We start from the raw sequence: 21,914 nt of genomic DNA, 5'->3' as shown, positions 1-21,914 counted from the left end.
GAATGCACAAAACCAAACCACGGTGTCGTTCGATAGCTTCGTGCGGTCGGTCCGTGGATGGGTGACCACAAGCCTTAAGAATCCCTCCATGTATCGAAAGGCATGTTAAATGAGGGTTTTCTAAAATGGCGTCCACCAGGTGGCAGCACCGAGTCGTCAGGTCCAGGTAACTGTCAAAGTGCTTATCTTTACTATGAATAGTGAACGATTTTAGTGTTTTTTTTATTTTATAATTAAAGCACTGCATTATTGTTTTACTATTGAGGTTGAGTAAATAAAAAAAACTAAATCATATTGTGTTAACAAATTTTTCAACAAGCTTTTCCTTAGTACCAGTGACTTTTGCACCCTCTCTCTTAGCTCAATTTTTAGTTCGGAAACCTTATTCTGAGCGTAGTCCATAATAAAATCAATAACACTTCCAATATAACAGAATTTCAATAAACAATAAGTTCGGACCCTACAATTCCATACTATTTGACAGCTGTTTGGACCTGACGCATACGAAGCGCCGCCTGGCGGCAGAAAAAGTATCGAAAACCCTCATTGGTAGGTCCCATCTGCTGGCATCTGGATTGAATAGGCCAGATCCTACACATCGCACCTGGAAGCTGACCCTACAAAGTTGAAATTTGGGAATACTTCTTCATTAAAATAAAATGAAACGCCATTGTAACTACATAAACTATATTTAATTCAACTGCACGTCTTGTCGCGCCAGCTCCAACAACATAGGGTCGTCGAAGAACTTGTTGATGGAGACATCCTCGCTGAGCCCCTTGCGGCGCCGGGTCTTGATCATGAACTCACGCGCCAGGTGGGTAGCGGGCTGCGGTTCTAGTGGCCTGCGACAGAACAAATAATTCTATATTTATAAATTTGAAGAGACTGGACTGGGCCTACAGCTGTAAGCTACTTATTATGGTGAAACCGATATCGGATGCTGGTCACTTAATACATAAACTTACAAAACAAAGTGCTCTGGCGGCCCTTCGTCTATTGCGATAAATTCATAAACTGTTGGTACTAGTTGTGCTGCGGTTTCATTCAATTAAGATATTGTATCTGTTTATTTCCGTACATAGTAGGTAAAAAAAACTGAGTTAGGGCATATAACATCACTTCACTTGTGCTAAACAGAGTAAAATGGTGACTGCTAAATCCATTTTGACGAAATACATGACTAGCTATTCACCACCACCATTTACCAGCTATTCTAGTCTCACTCATAGAAAAACAAACACCCAGCTTACCTTATAACAATGCTCTTATCCAAGGGGTCTCCGGGCACGATCTGCCAGTGGTGGAAGACCTGCAGACAGAAGGCCTGGCCCTGCGTGTGCGTGCGGAGGTCGGTCTCGAAGCCGAACGAGTCGATGGCGGGCACGAACGCCTTGATCGTGTACAGCGGGGACCCGGGGACTGGCGCGTCTTGGGTTACGTGACCTGGGGGGGAAATGGAGGATTAACAATTTTATTACAAGTTTTAATTAATAATAAAATAAACAAATATCCGAATAAAGAACCTCATCCTTTTTTGGGAAGTCGGTTAAAAATCTGATGTAAACAATTGACCATTCAATTGTTTACGCCGTAGGGACCGAGCGGAATCCGCCAGTATGAAATTGCTTTTATTGTATGAACTTAAAAACTGACATGAATGCTGCAGATTTTAGATGAATTTAGATCATAACCATCATTCATCATTATCTGAAGTAAATATTTACTATGTTTGATTAAAAAGCGACAGCACTCACACAACTTTAAACAAAAGTTATAATAATAAAATGTACTCACCTCTCCGTTTGGCCAGTACTGTGTATACAGCGGAGACGCAGTCAGCGGGCGCTTGCACCTCCACGAAGAGATAGGGCTCCATCAGACGCGGTGTCGCCATCAGGAACGCTGAGTACGCCACCTAATACAGAAAAAATATATATGTATGTTAACTAGATGGAAAAAATGTACTGGCATTTGAGAAAAGTGGCTACAAAACTTCTGAAACATCAAAAGGACAATCCTGATTTTAATATTAATAATTACTAACAATAATGATTTGAGCGTTTAAAATTCTTTATTAAATATCTAACTTCGAGAGGCTCTCGAAGCTTATTTTGTAGAAGTGAGGTACATAATTACCTTTTTTTCGAATCGTTCAGCAGTGGACGGCAATTAGCTGATATGATGACGTTGAAAGACAATAGTATTAATTAATATATATATAGTAAAAAGAAATACATACCCTCCTAGCAGTAGGTATGATCTGTCCACCGCCTCTGTGCAGCGGCTCGGTCGCTATCACCGCGTCGAGGATCTTGAACTTCACGTTGCGAATCGGCTCCTCGCATAGCGGACCTTCTCTCGTACCCCATTGGAATCCTGACAAATTTCATTTTGTTGTTAGCTTCTTAAAAATGTGTTTGGTACAATGTTGGAAAGCATACGGGGTGTCCCTAAGTATTAATCAAATAGAATAGGCATGGCTGAAATAATTTCCAAACTATCTCAACCAAGAATGGTGGAGATATTTTTCTTTGGACTGTGAAGTTAAAGTGACAGATAAAGATAAAATATTTGTATGTAAGTAGGTAATAAATACCATAAAAAATACTATTCTGGTTGATGGATTTTTGACTATTTACATTATGTCTAATTATCATAAGCCTTACATATTTCAACTAGGTATAGGAGTACCTCTAAGCCACAGGAGAAATAGTCAGGCAAAATTATACCAAATATATTGAAGAACCTCTCCAGTGGCGAGGCGTCCTTATAAGCCGATTCCCATCGGCTTCCCTTTCGAATTTCAAGAAAGAAGCATAGGTATAAGTTATAATATAGGTATAGGTATAATTAATATAATCATTTAAACCACACAATTTAAATATGTAGGTATAACAAAACGCACACCACCGTAAAAAAAATGTCTATAAATTATTTGAAACATTTTGCTCCTACTAAACAAGCCGCGGCTTCCTCCTCCATACAAAACTACGCTTGCGTGACGTCATCCACGCCGCGCCGCGCGATGTTCGCAAAATAAGGGCGAGCGGTAAGCCGGCTCACGGAGCGGCTTCCACCAATCAAAACTCGCGAGTGAACGAGAAAGAACGCGTCAAGAGTAGAGTAGCTATATCAGTCTACGCGCGAGTGACAGCGCTTAGAGCTCTCAAATATGTAAACAAACAAATCAGACAAATTCACTCTCATTGTTCTTATTTTGTTTTAGATAATACCATTAACAATTTGTTCTTTGTATTACTTAATTGAATTTATTAGTGTGTGTATCATTTAGAAATAACATAGTTCGTGTGTGTACAATATTTTATGTTAGTTTAAGTGTTTTAGTTACATTATGTCAATATAGATGGCGTTGTGCATTTTTATGCAAATCCTGAATCGCGGTGTTAAGATTCTCCGCGATTTAATGACCCTACTTGGGAATTAATAATTTTTTGTGTTTACCAAGTATATAATTTTGATTGAGTAGTTGGCAGTATCATTACTCCTTACTAATCCCCGCGATCGCACTGTGACCTGGTACTCAGTAAAAGTACGTACAGTGTGTGTAGTGAAAATAGAGAGACCTACGATGAAATGAGTTATTTTGATACGTAGACAGTTTGCATCAGGTTTCTTTTTAGTGTACCTACTTTTAAAACTTAACTAGGATAGCATTTACCGCATTAGACGTTTTCCGACAGATTATTTACTTTAGGAAGGAACTTATTTTTTGTAAAGATAATAAAGTTTTATAGATATTAATAATCTGCCGAATTCCTCGAGAAAACATGTTCAAACTATCAGTCTCTCAGTCAGTGCTAAAAGGTGGACTGAGAAATTACCTCCATTACCTCTCCCCCCATCCCTGAGTACTCCCCCCCCCGTTTTTTTTGCTGCGGCTTCCCTATTTCATTAAACCACCCTTCGCCACTGAACCTCTCACCTTGTACAATACTATCTTTGACGGAAGCGAGCAGGTGTTTGTCGACCTCTGAGGGCAGAGTGTCGTCCACCAGGATGTTGGGTCCTGTGGAGTCCGGACCGAACGCCCAGATCGAACGCGCCGCCAACAAGTCCCAGTCGTATCTGGGTAGGAGATAAATTAAGTTTGTTAAAACATGTGTGTATATTTACAAAAGAGAGGAATTGCTACATATGTAATGATGTGTTACAAGGTTTTAGAGAAGAGTTTTTTTACCAATGTTATACGGTGTTGGTTTGAAAGCGATTATCTTTGGAACTAATGGACCGAATTGAAATACTAATTTAGTTTTAGATGTTTAGCCTGTTTATCTAGGTTCGGAGTCTGGAAGAAGTACACTCCAATACCTGGGCAAGCCAGCTTTCCCAACAGCGGCTGTCAAGCGGATTTGAGAAAACTCTGACACTAGGGCCTGTAAGATGATTAAACACCTGACTACTGGGCCCTACTAGGTGTACTAACTTGGTCTGGAAGAACTCTCCAAGCCGCTTCCTGTCCCAGGTGACGCAGACGGCTCCGGCCTCGATGTCCTCGGCCAGCCCTCGCTCCAGGGGCTCGGCTATCATAGTCAGCTTGTTCCTCTTGTTAGGAGTCTCGGCGAAGCACTTGAGTGAGGAGGTCTCTACTACGGTCTCGCAGAATGAGACCACTGGGTCAGCCACTGGTGGATAAATGACGTTTACATTATTTACAAAAGTACTTTACTTTAAGTACTTGCTTTCCCTAATATATAGTACCTGATAGATAGGTACGGTAAAAAATACACTAGGAAGAACGTTTTTAAACTAGAGAACAACTTGAGAAATTGGTTGTAGTCAATGAGAAACCAAAAAGGTCTGTTAAATATAGGGGCCACATTAAAGTCGAGACAGCATAAGAAGTAATTATTTAAATCAAAAGAACCTTCATATCAAGTAACGTCATGGCACACAACTGAAACATTTTCCAATTGCTGGCCTTTATAATGGTTTTAATAATAACCAATAAATGATGTTACCTTTGATATCGATCTCGGAGTACATATTCCTGAGGTCGTGCATGACACAGTCGAGGTACAGTTCTCCAGTGCCCAGGATCACGTGCTCGCCTGACTCTTCCACGCGAGTCGATAAGAGGGGATACGATTTGTTAACCTGTGGAAACAAATAATTATTGATATTACTGAAAACTCCTTCCCTCGGTAAACAAGGGCGTCTCAGTTCAGCCATCAACTCGATAAAAAGTAAATAAGAAATATTATACTCTATTTATGCTTATCGTATAGAGGAGACGTTTAAAAAAGTACAGTCATTCAAAATATGAAGAAAATCTCACTGGGTAGTTAGGTAAGATAATATTTTGTTTGTAAGTCTTAATATAATTTTTGGTAAAATTGAGAGAAGATATTAAAACTGCAGGCCGACGTTCGATGTGACAAGCTGAATACATAGGGATTATTTTTAATACTTGTCAAGAATAAAAAAAATATACGATCTTCTGCATTAGTCAGTAAATAAAAAGCCAGGAGACCAACTCAACAACATACCTTCCTCAAGCCATCCAACATCTTCGGCAACTCTGACGGATTAACAGGCTCCACAGCGATCTTCACGACTGCTTGAGTATTGAACCTCAGAGGGGTGAAGGTATGCAGTTCCGCATCTTCTTCAGCAGACACCACGGTGCAGGTCTTCACTATCGGCTGGTCGATACCCTCGATGAGAGCCCAGCAACCCGCTGGCACGCGGTTCAGTTCCACCTGGATGGAAATATCCACTTATATATATCATATCTACTACATATAATTACACTTAATCTATGTAACTAACTAAGGTCATTGCCTTTACAACGTTTATTTATTTTAACATTTATTTTTCAAACTCAAAGCACTAATGTTTTTATTTTAAAAAGATCTATACAGACTTTTCTGAAACGTTAAAAGTTAGGTGCAGTGTTCCCGAAAGATGATGCTTAAAAGCTTATAATTGTGTAGAATTGCTACCTCTTGGGTAATATTGATTGGGGAGGGAAAACATCGTGAGACCTGTAGTTGAGAACTCTGAAGCTTTTAAACCATTGAGATGCTAATGCATACATGCCACATTTATTAGAAGACATCAGCCTATAGTGGGGCACTATAAAACTCAAACACAAAATATTTATTTGAAAGCCGATAATATTAACCCACCTTATACCGCGCTTCATAGATCCACAGTCGGCCCACGTTCATTATCCGGGAGTCTTCTTCATCCTGCGTGCTGTAGTTCTCTCCCAGCACTCGTACAGTCTGCCCCGCGTATAGTGTGCCCGACATAATACGAGCTAGCACCTGTAAGGAACAAGATTATTTTGCTCGAATTACACTATATAACTGTGTATACGGATGTTCTAATGACTACTGCTTCAGTAGGACAAGTAGACAAATACTTTCACGAGTAATTCTCTGTATTTCAGCGTTATTGTTGTATGTATTGTTTTGACATCGTAAATGATGTCCTCCTAGCCGATTGTCGGTTTTAGTTGCTGTTCTTATGTAAGGAGATCAGCCAACTGCGCAAGACATATTATTGTGACACAAGTGTACTCTCTCTATTTGTTCACTCTCATAGACCGATGGAACGGCAACCCGACACCACCGGAGAGAGAACAGGCCCAGATCTATCTACATACTTACTTTGGAGTCAAGGTAATGTGGTACGGTGGGACACTGTACAGTAGTATGTACTCTGTTGTATATATTGCTGGGGAGTTTGTTACGCCACTTATTCCCAATAAAACACATAGGTAGTGGTGAAGGGTGGGCGCTTTGGTGGCTCTTTTGTAAATTTCTGACATTCTAAAAGGGCTGTTTTGCAGGCAAGTTTGAATAAAGGATTTTTGTTTTTTTGCCTCACCAGGAAGAAGGTGCAGTCGTCGGTGGGGTACATCTTGGTGGTGTGCGCGACGAGGCGGCCCGACTGGTCGCACGCCACCATGTCGTCCAGCAGCGCGGTGTGTGTGTGACACTGTACAGCAGTATGTACTCACCAGGAAGAAGGTGCAGTCGTCGGTGGGGTACATCTTGGTGGTGTGCGCGACGAGGCGGCCCGACTGGTCGCACGCCACCATGTCGTCCAGCAGCGCGGTGTGTGTGTGACACTGTACAGCAGTATGTACTCACCAGGAAGAAGGTGCAGTCGTCGGTGGGGTACATCTTGGTGGTGTGCGCGACGAGGCGGCCCGACTGGTCGCACGCCACCATGTCGTCCAGCAGCGCGGTGTGTGTGTGACACTGTACAGCAGTATGTACTCACCAGGAAGAAGGTGCAGTCGTCGGTGGGGTACATCTTGGTGGTGTGCGCGACGAGGCGGCCCGACTGGTCGCACGCCACCATGTCGTCCAGCAGCGCGGTGTGTGTGTGACACTGTACAGCAGTATGTACTCACCAGGAAGAAGGTGCAGTCGTCGGTGGGGTACATCTTGGTGGTGTGCGCGACGAGGCGGCCCGACTGGTCGCACGCCACCATGTCGTCCAGCAGCGCGGTGTGTGTGTGACACTGTACAGCAGTATGTACTCACCAGGAAGAAGGTGCAGTCGTCGGTGGGGTACATCTTGGTGGTGTGCGCGACGAGGCGGCCCGACTGGTCGCACGCCACCATGTCGTCCAGCAGCGCGGTGTGTGTGTGACACTGTACAGCAGTATGTACTCACCAGGAAGAAGGTGCAGTCGTCGGTGGGGTACATCTTGGTGGTGTGCGCGACGAGGCGGCCCGACTGGTCGCACGCCACCATGTCGTCCAGCAGCGCGCCCGACGCGCCGCGGTACGTGTGTGCCACCTTGCGGGCGGCCGCGTCCAGCGGGGACGGCACGTGACGGACCACCATCTCCACGAAGCCGCTGGGATATGTAACAAATGACTTATGATGGACTACTGGTTAAAGAACCAGCCTTCCAAGGGTTCTTCAACTTTAGAACACCAATAATTGAGTAAAAGTAAAGAAAGTCTTGGGAAAGTTATAACTTTAAAAGTGGGATATCACCAAGGGCAAGCTGTGTTGGGCAAGCGGCTACGTTGTGTGCCCTGCCAACGGATTTATTTTGCTTCGTGTACATAACGGAGATATTAGTATGTAACGGAATGCAAAGGTAGAGTACATAAGTAAGTAAATAAAGGAATACACAGGTATGTAAAGGAGTACATTAATGAGTCCATAGGGTATAAAATAAGGGAGTAAGTACACAAGGATAAATCTCTCTCACCAGAAATCTCCAAAGAATCTGCTGCAGACGAGTCGTAACAGCGGTCGCACGTTGAGCTTCGCTTCCTGCTTCGTCAGCTTGATGCCTAACTCCGACAGCACCGCCGGTAATGTGTCGTCCACGTCGCCTACCACCTGCATATAACATACCATGTATTTTTACACCATCTACTTTACATGCGAGAGTAGTTAGACAGAATTCTGTCTATCTGAATTAAATAATGAACCAAAATACACAAAAATTCTAGCTGTCTCTAATTCAGGCTCTGTCTGAGACATGATATACGCTACTTTTTATCCTGCAAGAAGAAGTACCCTCAGACTCAGGTAGAACTACGCGGAACAGATAGAATTCTATATAGTAGAACTGCTAAAGATTTATAACTACGTTAATGTAGGTTTTGGTATTTTAAATAAATTAAATTAATTATGAAAACTTGGATAGGTAGGTACACAGGAGTAAAGCAAATTTTTATTTTTTTTATTTCTTTCTTTCTTTAATATTCTTTTTCTTTAATATTCGAATCATAATATTACCTGTGCAAAAATCTTATACAGCGGCTCCAAGATGAACTCCACGAAGCTCCTCTGAGCTGATGCATGGGGCTGCTTCTTAGTGAACCTTCGAGTCTTCGCGTTGAAGTACACGTCGCCCCACAGCCAGGCAGACATGTCGGAGGCGCGGAGCCCTGAGGCGGGGTGCGCGGCCGCGTACATCGCCGCGAAGGACTCCACGCTAAAGCAAACGTCGTAGAGAGAGGAAGCGAAGCAGACGTTACCTGGGAAGATGGTTATAAAATAAGAAAAAAAATAATTTAATGTTGGCTGTAGAAATTAAACTTGTCAGTGTTAAAGAAACTTTGAACGTTTTAGAGATAGGTAAATAATATTTCTAATTAGAGCAACAATTTAGTTAAGATACTCGCTAAAATGCCTATAGGAATATTAATTTTGCAGATTACTGGAATCTATTCAGTGCAGTGCATTTATTCAATTTTCGAATTAAATGTTTCTTCATTTCTTCTTTAATTCAAGAACCCGGCATTTGTCGGTACAGCTCCTTCCATTTACGCCTTAAATGTATATACCGATACTTATCGAAATCACTTTTTGTCTAATGAGAAGGAAAATTGACTTTGAAACTAACAAAAAAATATTTTAGCAAAACTTACCCAATAAAGGCGAGAACACAGTAGCAGGTTCATCTGGATTATCCTGAGGCTGGTGCGTCTCCAACATGGAGTTCAGCTCATCGATGATATGCCTCAGCTTGTAATACGCGTCTGCGGGTGGCAGCTTCAGTTCCAATATCAGACGGTCAATCTTGTTGATGCAGAGCGTTAGGGGAACTCGCTCTTGTACCGCGTGCCGGAGGAGGCGTTCTGTGTTCAGCATTATGCCTTCTGCTGCGTCCACGAAGAGGACAGCACCTTTGATAAAAAAAATGAGTTAGGGATGTATTTAGCAGTGTTCAATACATATAAACAATGTTGGTTGAGTAGCTGAAAAAGTCTGTACATTATTATTAATTACACAATATGATGTAATGATAATGTTTATGTTTAGTTAGTTATAATGACACATAAAACAAAATTACATAAAGTTATTATAAAGAGAATGGCCCCATTTAATTGGAAATAATGTCAGTACATCATAAATTTTACATATCACATCTCATTTACCGAACATTTTTCAAAGAACTTACCATCAGAAATCCTCAAAGCAGCAGTAACTTCATCACTAAAGTTAACATGTCCCGGTGTATCCATGATGTTCAATAAATGTGATTTTCCCTTAATATTCTTGAGCAGTAGCGTGACAGGCATAGACTTGATAGAGACTCCTCGTTCTTGCTCCACAAACAATGTGTCCGTGTACCGCATGGGTATTGTTGTGTCTGTGTTTATGGTGCTGGGGTGCGTCTGTCTGATTAGACAGTCTACGAATGAGGTTTTACCTGGAAAAAGTTGTTGGAGTTATTTATGTGCTATGATAGGGCCTGTTTTTAGCAGCGCACAGCTTTGGCTTTTAGGTGAGTTTTAATGGGTTTTTGTATCTATTCACTCTCCTCTATAACCCATGTGAGTATGCAATTAAAAAGGTAAACAATCTTCATAGGACTTTTTACCCAATATTAAAACTACTGTTAAAATAACTAATCAATTGATTAAGATATTGTTATTATAGTATTTACATTGAATTTTGGCCTCATTTTATTTTTAAGCTGAGGTTTAAATTAATAGTTGTTCCAAGATTGTAGATACTTTTGACTGCAGAAAATAAACAATTACAATCATACAGTTACACTGTATAAATATTAATCATAGTACTATCTCATACAAAATCATACTCACCATTATGCAAATGTCCCATCAACGTAACATTCCTCATGAGGTTAGTATTATCTAGCATATCAGCCATGTACTCCATGTCATATCTCGTCTCCGGGAGCTGCTGTTCCTGTACCTGGAACTTCTTGTGCTTGATAGGCTCTACCAGAGGCTTGTCTAAAGCCTGCGTGTCTTCCTCTTGGACTACTGTCTCTACATCTGGCCCGTATACTTCTACGGCTTGAGGATAGTACCTAGTATAAAGAGTAAATCAATACATAAAATTGGAGTATGTGTGGTAATAGGTAGTTTTCAGTTGTAAATTATTATACAAGATTGGTGTTGTGACTGTGGCAACTAATGCATAGGTTGATATTGGAATCGATGGAGACTAATGTTTAAAAACTTTACTGGTTTACAACAAAAAAGAGCACGTAAAGACATAAATCGATAGCAAACATCAATAAACAACAAAAACTAACCTAACCGAAGGCCTATGTTAAAATTTATGTTTATTTGTTTTTGGAAGGTAATATGAATACGTACCGTTTATCTTCGTGTAGTACTACGGACATGGGCGCCGCCTCGGGCTCCGCATCACCATCCTCATCTTCCTCCATAGCATCTTCGTCAACGTCTCTGTTATCTTGTCCGTAAACACTCTGTTCATCGTCGGAGTCCGACTCAAGGTCCGGGCCGATGTAATTACCGAACTCATCATATAAATCACCGTCCATTTTCAAGTTTTAAGAAAAATATTTTTCAAAACAAATGCCGCCGCTAACTTGTCAGCACATTTGACACATAACCTCAAAATTTTTGTTTATGAACATAGAGAATTATTTATATTTTTTTTGGTCCACTAGTAAATTCCATGTTGTCTATGTTTGTTATTTCCGAACGGATCCCAACATATTCCCTTTTGTTTGATTTCTCATGTTGTCTTTCCGTTCCTGTCTGACAAATTCTTTTCAATACAAAAATGGCTGCTGTGCAACCAAATTTATCAAAAATGATTTCGGCGCAGCTACGCAATAAAGCAAATGAGTTTTTAACTTCCAGGAAACATGCCAATAATCTTGCCGATATCCTTCAGATGTTTGAGGTAAGCTTATGACCCCCAGTCTGGTATAAAATGAGATATTAAAACTGCGTCATAGGTTACGTTTTTTATTGTTGCTTATTTATTATATTTCAGGCTGAGACGGACAATTATACACCTTTGCTGCTCACTGTAGAAGTGATCTTTACTGAGCTATTGAGACGAGGTGATTTGATAGAAGGAATCGTTCCCCTCAAGCCAGCAGGTAAGTGTCAAAGTGGTATACCATGTTATAGATTATTTTTGTCGTAATAATATTGATTTTGCCTGTATCTAGGCACCAATGCTGTGTATTTCCTACGTTTCGTATGATGTTTATGAACGTACAATGCGCAGGTTGTGTGTCGTGTGGGATGTGTGCAGTTTGGTCACATTTTGCTACATGTGACGTTATTTGCTTATATAAACGTTGGTTTCGACCGCAGAGCCGCACTCTTGTGTAATTGCTCTTGTTACGAACTGCATTATGTATAAAGGCTTTATATAAATAAGTTTTTATGTAAAGTTTGAATAATGTTGGATGGCTGTGGCTGGCAGCATTGTTGAGTCCTATTGGCCAGTATCTCAAGGTCACACATGTGCTACTTGTGTACCTACCGTCTCACATGTTTCAATAAGGTTGGAACTGAATGTTTATGGTTTTGTTTACTCTGAATTTGCTGGGGTTCTTCCTGCATACTACAATAATAGCTCTATTTATATTACTAGTACATAACTACATAAACAATATTTGTACCTATAAATGTCAACATGGCCTTAGCTTCGGCAGCTTTGTAACAAATTTTCCTATTATAATAATGTACTCTGTGAATTGAGCTAAATCTTTGAGTAGCCAAATTAGTTAGCTGCTAGCTATCACATTTCAATATAAACAAAGATTAATATAAAGCAATTTATTTTAGAATATAAATAAAAAACCAAATTAAAACTACCCAATTCTTTTGTTAACATGTTTTTTCCTTGACAATGCCACAAACACATCTCTAAAATATAAAAAAAGGTTTTGTTTCCAACAAAACAAAAAATCATCATTTCTATAAATAGAATTTCAATATTATGGCTTTGCTGAAGGACAAATGAATCAGGATTGACTTTCAATTTGACAAGGACTTTAAGTCAAAATCATTTATTAAAATTAAAATCTTTATCCTCAATATACACTGTATAAAAGGTTTGCTTTGATATATAGGTATATTTTGTAGCTGATATGAATCTACAGACAGACACATTTAAAATACAAACTCATTTTGATTTGATTTTCCTGTTTACTTCCAATCCTTATTAATATTCTATCAGTATGTTTTGTCTGAACACCTGCAAAAACTAAAATAAATAAGGTAAAGAAATAGTGGAAAATATATGTAAATAGTCTAAAAAGTTTATGCTTGTCATCCAGATTTTTTAGGCTCTTGTATGGTACATACATAGTTTGGATTACCATAGACAGATCAACAAAATCTAAGATGCAAGTAAAGCAGCAGATATTAGCATGTTTATATCAGAATGCAAGTTAATAAATTACTGCACTATAAACAAAGTTGCAAACAACTAAAACTACTTGTTTACCAATATGTTTTGACGCTATTATCAATGTGTCATGTCTGCTTAAAAACAATCATGTCATTATAATTAAAACTTGATAAAATATTATCAAGTCATGCAGTAAATAAATGCACATTTTGAGTTGGTATTTTCAGCCAGTAGAAAATAAAAGGTCACACATATGATTTAAAACCAGACAACAGGATAAAATTAACATAATTGTTCAGCAAGCTTACTAATTAGTGAAGATTATAATGATTTATTTAAGTGTCGTTCACAAAACTCGATGGTGCCTGCACCTAAATTCTGAACACATACAAATATGCCTATGTCGCCTTACTTCCCCATACCTCCCTCACACCTACCACCCACTGGTCTGTACTATCTACAACATGTAACGTAATTAACGCACATCCTCAAACACCCCAATAAGAATATTATGTTACAATCATAATACATACACTGAATTTTTAATTTGACATGTATATGCATTGTTATTTACTAAATTAGTTATACCAATTCTTGGAGAACTTTTTGGTCATACTACTACGCACGCAAATATCGCGCCGCGCGCCGCTCGACTCGACACAACATAACGAAACTACGGAAAAGCCGACAATACACGAAGTCTTATTACTTTGAGTTACGGTCTATTTGAATTTGTTTTGACTGTACAGGGTTAATATGACAATAATTTCCGTAGTTTTAATTATTTTTGGGATAAAAAATTACCTATATTAAAAATGATAAAAGTCGATTCAGTAAACGATTCTGAACAAACTAATTTCAGGATGTGCGTTAATTAAGTTACATGTTGTATATTGTTTGTTTGTAAATACTGAACCGATTTGAAAAAAAAAAACACTGTTGAGAATGAGAAGTGAGACTAACCCCAAGTAACATAGGCTATATTTTGTCTGGGTATGCGAAAAAGTACCCCCGAAACACGTAGCTGAGCGCGTAGCTAGTAGGTACCTACACTATATTGGTTCCAGTGCAACAACCCACTGTTCACTGACAACAAAAAGTTCCAAAAAACTATACCAAACTGCTAATTTTATTCCATCAGACCGGAGCCCCGAAGCAGAATACACGCGATGGCTGCGCGAGTGCTTCGAGGCAGCTCAGACACGGGCGCTGGAGTGCATCCGTCGTGGTCGCACCAGCTCCCGGCTCCAGGCCCTCGTGACTGCCTGCAAGCTGATGCAGGCTGAGGGGAAACATCCTCTGGAAACTTCTAATGGGTACTACTTCCCGTCGCTTAGACTCAAGGTATGGTGGTCATGTTAAGTATTATTAAATAAGTTATTATTAAAATTGTATTGACTGTCTTGTATTGACCTAGTTTACGTCCATGGCTCCGTGTTTTACTCCTTGCTGTGAAAACTAATTTAATCCTTCACTTTAGGTTCTACAGGTACCTATTTACTTTATTTCGAAAGCTAACATGAAAACAGTTTTTCAAACTACTATATGATCAAGTAATACTCAATATCATAATTCTTACGAAACATAAATAAAAGGTACGTTTATTGTCTTCTTTAACAGAATATATTCAGCGTTTTGCTGGACTCTGAGATATCGATGTCGGCGCCCATCGCTCGCTTCCAGGAGTTCACAGAGTACAGGGATGTGCAACAGTATGGACTCAAAGTGCTCTCCACGCTCGCTTATCGCAAGTAAGTTATTTTTTAACATATATTTTTGGTTTTCAAAGCTCTAAAATCGTGCCTAGAACGATATTCCGCCAAGCGAACGAATTTTTAGTTCAGGACTTCTTATTTTGGACACACCTACCGTACGTGTACTTGACCTATAAAAAGATTTCTAACCTACCTGCGTTATGACATCTTTGCTCATCTTTCCTTCCTCTGTGCTTTGATCTAATTTCCCTGAAGATATATTGGAGGGTACATCAGTGGGTTTCTTCCTAGGTCACCAACATCAGTATACATGCAGAACTACTTGGAACTCCTTGACAAGCTGCTTGTGTGCGAGATAGCAACGGAAACAAAGACCAAGGGCAAAGAGCGTGACAATGACGAGAAGGAAGAAAAACTACTGTGTGGTACTGAAGGTATTTATTGATCTGACATTCGACGGTTACCTCAGGATGTGTATTTGGATACCTATCAGTTTGATTGAATAGATTCTGCCTTTCCAAGTTTCCATTGGGCTTGTATTATGTGGTTACATAAGAAAGTCGTCTTTTTTCTCAGTTCTTGCCAACTTGTAACATTGAGAAAATCACCCTAAATACCAATAAATATTTAATTATTATTGCTCATATGTGTCCCTGTTTGTGCTAGATAAGGCCCCATTCCCGTACAACCCGGGCGTCTGCCGTCGCTACGCGAACCGGTGCTGGGGCTTCGCGTGCCAGTGGCCGCTGTGCTCGGACTCACGCACCCACCGCCGCGCGCTGCTGCTGCTGGTGGAGCGACTCATGCCGCTGCTCACCCGCCCCCACCTCGCCACTGACATGCTGTGTGACAGCCTGGATGCTGGTGAGTGTACTGCCACATAGCACCTGCCAGGGCTGCGGGACTCGCGCTGCTGCTGCTGGTGGAGCGACTCATGCCGCTGCTCACCCGCCCCCACCTCGCCACTGACATGCTGTGTGACAGCCTGGATGCTGGTGAGTGTACTGCCACATAGCACCTGCCAGGGCTGCGGGACTCGCGCTGCTGCTGCTGGTGGAGCGACTCATGCCGCTGCTCACCCGCCCCCACCTCGCCACTGACATGCTGTGTGACAGCCTGGATGCTGGTGAGTGTACTGCCACATAGCACCTGCCAGGGCTGCGGGACTCGCGCTGCTGCTGCTGGTGGAGCGACTCATGCCGCTGCTCACCCGCCCCCACCTCGCCACTGACATGCTGTGTGACAGCCTGGATGCTGGTGAGTGTACTGCCACATTGGAGCCCTATAGCACCTGCCGGGGTTGCACCGGCTACACCTACAGCGGGAGGGAGTGTCACAAGGCTATTCGGCCACTCCCGAGCCCATACCAAGACATTGTGCATCTAATTTTACCTCTTTTACATCAAATAATCCATATATTTATCCTAGGGTTATGTAAGCAATGTGAAACTTGTGGTAGACCAAGGATGTGTGAGATTTTTTAAATCCTTCCCATCAAAATACAAAAGTAAAAATACTGTATCTGTGTTTTTATTGATATAATATGTCCTGCTCAAAGACAAAATGTCCTTTGAGACGACCACTGTGACCTAAAATTCAAACAACTTTATTATTACATTAAGAACTGTCTTTCCTACTTCAGCTTTCTCAACTATCACCTTGTCCACACAGGAGGCCCCATCAGCATGCTAGCGCTGCAAGGAGTCCTAGAGCTGGTTCGGCGTCACAACATCGACTACCCGGATATGTACGACCGGCTGTACGCCATGTTCGAGCCGGAGATGTTCGCCACCCGGTACAAGCGCAGGCTCATGCATCTGGCTGACATCTTCCTTAGTTCCACGTGAGTTAAATATTATTTAGTAGTATTTTAGCTGATGTTATAATTCTGTGAAATTCAGCGAGGAAGTGATTGGATAAACTTGGGTTTTTTAAAACTTAGAGCAGGGTTGGAAATATGAACTTATTACATTGGGCAAGTGTTTTGTTAAAATAATAAATAAGTACCTTTTTCTTTTATTATTTTGCTTATCTAAAAAACGGATTGATTAGAATCACTGTCTTTTAATGCTGACATGTCGACTGTCTTTGGTGTGACGGTGTTTTAGGACTCTTTGGTTTTTCGTTAAATAAATAACTAAATTTTTTCATCGTTGCGTTCAATTTTCCTCAAAAGGATGTACCTCAAAATATTTTTTGTTAGTGGTAACTAACTTTTGTCTAATTGTCACAGTCACTTACCGGAGGGCCTGGTGGCGGCGTTCGCGAAGCGCCTGTCCCGGCTGTCGCTGGTGGCGGCGCCCGAGGACGCGGTGGGGCTGCTGCAGCTGGTGGCCAACCTGCTGCTGCGCCACCCCGCGCTCAAGCGCATGATCTGTCTCGAGGACACGCCTGCTATCAGTAAGTCATTTGTGCCAAAATACATTATTCAGTAAATGTGAATGCCATGTAGCATTTTAATTGTAATTTTGTAATTAATGTTTTTCTTTGCGATTCTATGATTTTCGCATGCTGTTATTGTATATATCAATACATACAAACTGTAATACATACCACACTATTTTTAAAAGAGTAACCATGGAGTTTCTTGCCCGTTCTTCTCCGTAGGAAGCTTTTGGAATGGGCAACTAGAATCAAACCTTTTTATATTTTTGACCTTCATAAGTGCGTGTAAAGGCTTAAATGAAATAATTTGACTTTGATAATAACAGATTCCAAGAACATTGACTATATTTGGGTATCGCGATTTACAGTGATCATTAATGTTTTTTGTTTTTGTTCTCAGTGTCAAACGACCCATACGTGATGGAAGAGACGTGCGCGAGTGGGTCCCGCGCGCTGGGCTCGTCGCTGTGGGAGGTGGTAGCGCTGCAGCGCCACGCAGCGCCCGCGCTGTCCGCTGCCGCCGCCACCGTGCTCGCTGCAGCCGCTGCGAGGACACAGCCACATGCGCTCGCACCGCCTGATGCTGCACAGGTATGTACTTATCGCTGGGGGATGTAGCAGCGTAACAGAGGGCCTAGTGCCAGTTTTGCAAGTTAACTTTCTCGATGCGAAAATTATCATACCATTGCATCACGTAGCGCTTATCTTAGAATCACTTATTTAATAGTCTGTCATAGGTACCTGATCGTATTACACTTGAGCACTTTTGCGAGTATAAACATTGTTAACTGGTAGCATCGAGTATAAAATGAATGAAGATATAATATCTAAATCATGACTCTTTATTTCAATAGAGTTATAATTAAGTATCGCGTGTGAATGCTCACTAAACTCGGAATCAGCACTCTGGTCTCATTTGCATGTAAAACCCCACCTAACTACCAGGTCACTGCACCACAAAAAATAATATTTAATTTTCTGTCCACAGTCGTTCGACGCGGAACTAAAGAAGAGGTTCAAGACGATAGAGATGAACTTCGTGCGGCCACAAGGCATGAGCACGCCGTCTGGCGAGCGAGTGATGCAGTACTGGGAGCTGATGGCCTGAACTCCGCAGTAAGCTCCGCTGCTCTCTCGCATTTACACCCTACGCGCGGCAGGACGCCGACGTTACCGGTCTACCGTCGGTCGGACCAACTCCTGCCGCCTGTAGGGTCAGGCCCGGTTGCTTGCAAAGTTTTGTTGATATCAGAGTTGTATCAGTAGATTATTGTTAGATAGTAATTATTATTGTGTCTGGTTATTTGAAGTATTTTACGAGTATTGCTTTACAACTCTGTTTAGACTTAGCTTTTGACATATTTATATTCCCCCAAACTAACTTTGATTATGTTAGGACGACACGTTGCAACACTTCCGTAGTTCAAACGGATCGCCTAAACAGCTGTTTTTGAAATATGTAGATATTTTGGTCTTCCCGCAACCGCAGTCAAAATTGCATGATCGACACTGTTATTGATCATTCAATTTCGATATAAACACACAGGTATCACTGCATTTTACAGCAAAGTGTACACCTATAGAACGTAGCTGTAATGAATATTAGGCCTAGCTGTGTAGCCATTTTGTTCCGCTTCACCCTTATTTAAAAATATTACTAACAAAAGTTAACTGTTGAGGATAATGACTACGGTGTAAGAATTAGCTCTTTATACAATTTAATTTATGATATACAAGGATCCTATTTGGTATTTGGTAGCGTTTTAAAAGTATTGCCAGTGAAAGCGATTCCACTTCCTAAACTAAAGATAACACAAGATATTGATATAATGATAAAGTCGATAGTTGTAAGGTTTTGAATAAATTTTGCACTCTAATGTTAACGTTGTAACTTAGGAGACTTTGTTGTACTTTCGTTATAATTTTATTTTTTTACGAACGACTTGAACGTCTGTGATTGTTGGGCCTGGCGTCGGTAGTCAGCTTTAAGATGGACTTTATTTATTTATAATAGTTTGTAAACGTATTTAGTCAAATATAACGTTATTTCAATGTCCAGTTGGATATTTAGGAGTTTTAACTTTAGTGTAAAGAATTCTAATCGTTTAAAAATTAAGTAAATTATGTCTGATATAGTTTATGTTTAAGTAATAAACTAACTTATTATGTATAGTGTTTGCTGTAAGCTAACTACCGACATCTGGGTGCGTGAGTTATGCGCCGGTATAAAGCGTCCTCCAGACTACTCGCGAAGTTGGCTGAGGTTAGGCGAACACGAGGATTGTGGAGGGGCGCTTAGGCTTACTTGGGCCAACTTTACCGTGTACCCAGGAACTTCGCGAGTAGTGTGAAAGATTCTTACGTATGCCGTCGTATGACAAGCGCATAGTTCGTTATAGAATAGTAAGTGAATGACGCGTGTCAGGGTGGACTAACGAAAATATATAGATTAGTATTTATTTCTAAATTGTTTGTCATGACAAAGGGTGAGGATCGAAATTGATGTATGTATTTTTGTTTGCGTTGTTTGTAACGGAAATTAAAGTTAGATTTCTGATGAGGGAAAATATAGTTAAAATTATGTCATTTATCGTTTGCAAAAATTTTGAGCGATCGATATAGATATCAAAATTATAATATATCGATATTTTATCGAGTCGAAAATTCCCTGAAACTGTATCTACACACCCGTTAGAAACAACGCAAATAAACACGGTAATACAGGGAAGTTTTGCTACTAATTTCCAAGTAGCAACACGTTGACACGCCCATTTCACTAGGTCAAGCCGACATCGATATGTCTGAAGCACGGAGTAAGGTGAGATGAGCGGAGATGCCATAATGAAGGTAGGTCAGGCACCTTCTAGGTCCAAATATGTACGGTGGGCACGACCAAAACGAGTTATGAGTGAACTAACGAGACGTTTGGGTTTTTGAGATGGTTAACGATTTTTGGTATAACAAAAAATGTTCGGGTCGGTTTCTTAGAAGATGATCCATTATGGCACCTCCGCTATTCTTTTGTTCTCCATGGTCTGTAGGTACACAGTCGCGTCTTCCCAGCACTAACATTACCTTAGTTTTCATTCCAAGGCGAATATTTTCTTCCTAGTGTTGATTAAGGTTTCATGTTGAATAGGAATTTATTTTGTTATAATGTTATTTTTTAATTGGACAGCTCTGATCGTGGCTGTGGTGAAGTTTAAAATGTTAATTATTTTATTAGGAGTATTTTATGATTCGTGAATGAGCTGTTGAAACCGTCGAAATGGGTTTGGACCAAGTTTGTATGACAAAGTACTCGAATAAAATCGAAAGATTAGTTATTGAATTTTCACCACAAACTCGTGACGGAGCTTATGTATATTGTCTGATATCATGTTATTGCGATCAACTGTATCAGGTATAGTGACAAGCAACCGCCATATTTATTTAACTTTATTGTTATAATTAGTTATTTGACAAGCCTCGCAGACTTGGGCGCGGTTGGCTTTCCGTTATTATATGAAAGATAGGTCAGAATATACACAATATATCGATAGATGATTGAAAATATAATGTCGATATGGGTCGTAACTTTTATCGATATAAATGTATCCATCCCCACATTATAATGCCCTCTACTTACCATTATAGTCAATTAAATTGACATAACATAATGACCATTTTTTCTGCCTACCGAACTTCTAAATAATATTGGCCAGTGATTATATACATATAAATAAGTATACACTTAGTGCAATATTGTTCGGAACATTTTGTACGTTTTTACAATATTCTAGTCTGGTGTTTAAAAATAAGTCAAAACTCGCGATATGAAAAACAGCGATGATTATATGTGATTGTTTTCTTATTATTTTCGTAATTTATGAAGAAACTTTTTGTTTTTGATCATGTCAAGCTACTTCCGTAAGTCGATACTTCCATAGACAAAGTTCAAAACTTTTTACCTCAATATATAACATGTTCCCATCTTCACAGCACATTAGGAATATTAAGTAAAAAAAAAAACATTTATACCACTTTTATAGTGAATATTGAGTGTCTAATTAATAATTATGTTTACTGTTCTAATTTAAGAATTCACACCATTATTTTAAGGGTGAGTTGCACCATTTCACTATAACGATAACCATACCATAACCAGCCGTATACAATATACATGCCACGATTTGACAACTGAAAATGGTTCGGTTATCGTTATAGTTGAATGGTATAATTCACTGCAAATGTTGTATCCTGTACACAAAAACTTTTGAAGTCTTCCAATGACCAGTAAGAGTTACTGTGTACAAGGAATCCTACCTACTTTATAAGCGTAGAGACTAACCCCACCAGTAAATGTCTTAAGATTTAGAATCTCGCGATTATAGCCCTTATTCGTACGGACATAAGGACCAGCCGCCGCGCCCGCCGCATATATTGTGATTATGTTGAAACAAAAATGTTAGTTCTAAGCTAGGGTAAGGCATTATTTTAATGTCATTCATTTAATGTTCTATGATTATATTCATGATGATAAATAAAGTATTATTAAAAAATATTTTGTTTACTTAAACAATGGATGCCCAAAAAAACCCAGGTCCGATTAAAATAATTTATGTACAGCAAATTGCAACTTGTTTTGCATGTAACTATAACAGAACTGTTGTTATAACCGAACATTTGTAAAGTCTGCAACTATTTTCTGATTTTAGGCATGTAACG

General features: G+C 40.1%; 2 protein-coding genes across 2 annotated transcripts; one reads left to right on the top strand and one right to left on the bottom strand.

Annotated features, from left to right (window-relative positions):
* Positions 1-670: 670 nt before the first annotated feature.
* Positions 671-11,312, bottom strand: LOC110374653 (116 kDa U5 small nuclear ribonucleoprotein component). Its single transcript, XM_064034892.1, has 16 exons — positions 11,082-11,312; positions 10,560-10,789; positions 9,911-10,162; positions 9,378-9,635; positions 8,743-8,984; positions 8,207-8,340; positions 7,657-7,843; positions 6,153-6,293; positions 5,511-5,723; positions 4,983-5,118; positions 4,448-4,646; positions 3,947-4,089; positions 2,243-2,379; positions 1,798-1,918; positions 1,254-1,446; positions 671-845 (listed from the first exon to the last, which is right to left on the bottom strand). Exons 1-16 carry the CDS (start codon positions 11,270-11,272, stop codon positions 692-694), a joined length of 2,931 nt encoding a protein of 976 aa, XP_063890962.1. The 5' UTR covers positions 11,273-11,312; the 3' UTR covers positions 671-691.
* A 141-nt stretch (positions 11,313-11,453) lies between these two features.
* LOC110374619 (nucleolar complex protein 4 homolog B) lies at positions 11,454-21,067 on the top strand. Its single transcript, XM_064034893.1, has 10 exons — positions 11,454-11,640; positions 11,734-11,842; positions 14,249-14,451; positions 14,728-14,858; positions 15,114-15,256; positions 15,489-15,686; positions 16,494-16,665; positions 17,056-17,222; positions 17,608-17,798; positions 18,196-21,067. Exons 1-10 carry the CDS (start codon positions 11,518-11,520, stop codon positions 18,313-18,315), a joined length of 1,557 nt encoding a protein of 518 aa, XP_063890963.1. The 5' UTR covers positions 11,454-11,517; the 3' UTR covers positions 18,316-21,067.
* The last annotated feature ends 847 nt before the right edge of the window (positions 21,068-21,914 follow it).

The sequence above is a fragment of the Helicoverpa armigera genome, chromosome 5 (assembly GCF_030705265.1).
Source record: "Helicoverpa armigera isolate CAAS_96S chromosome 5, ASM3070526v1, whole genome shotgun sequence".
Taxonomy (NCBI): domain Eukaryota; kingdom Metazoa; phylum Arthropoda; class Insecta; order Lepidoptera; family Noctuidae; genus Helicoverpa; species Helicoverpa armigera.
The sequence above is the reverse complement of the archived record's forward strand: the minus strand, read 5'-3'. Positions and strand labels throughout refer to the sequence as shown.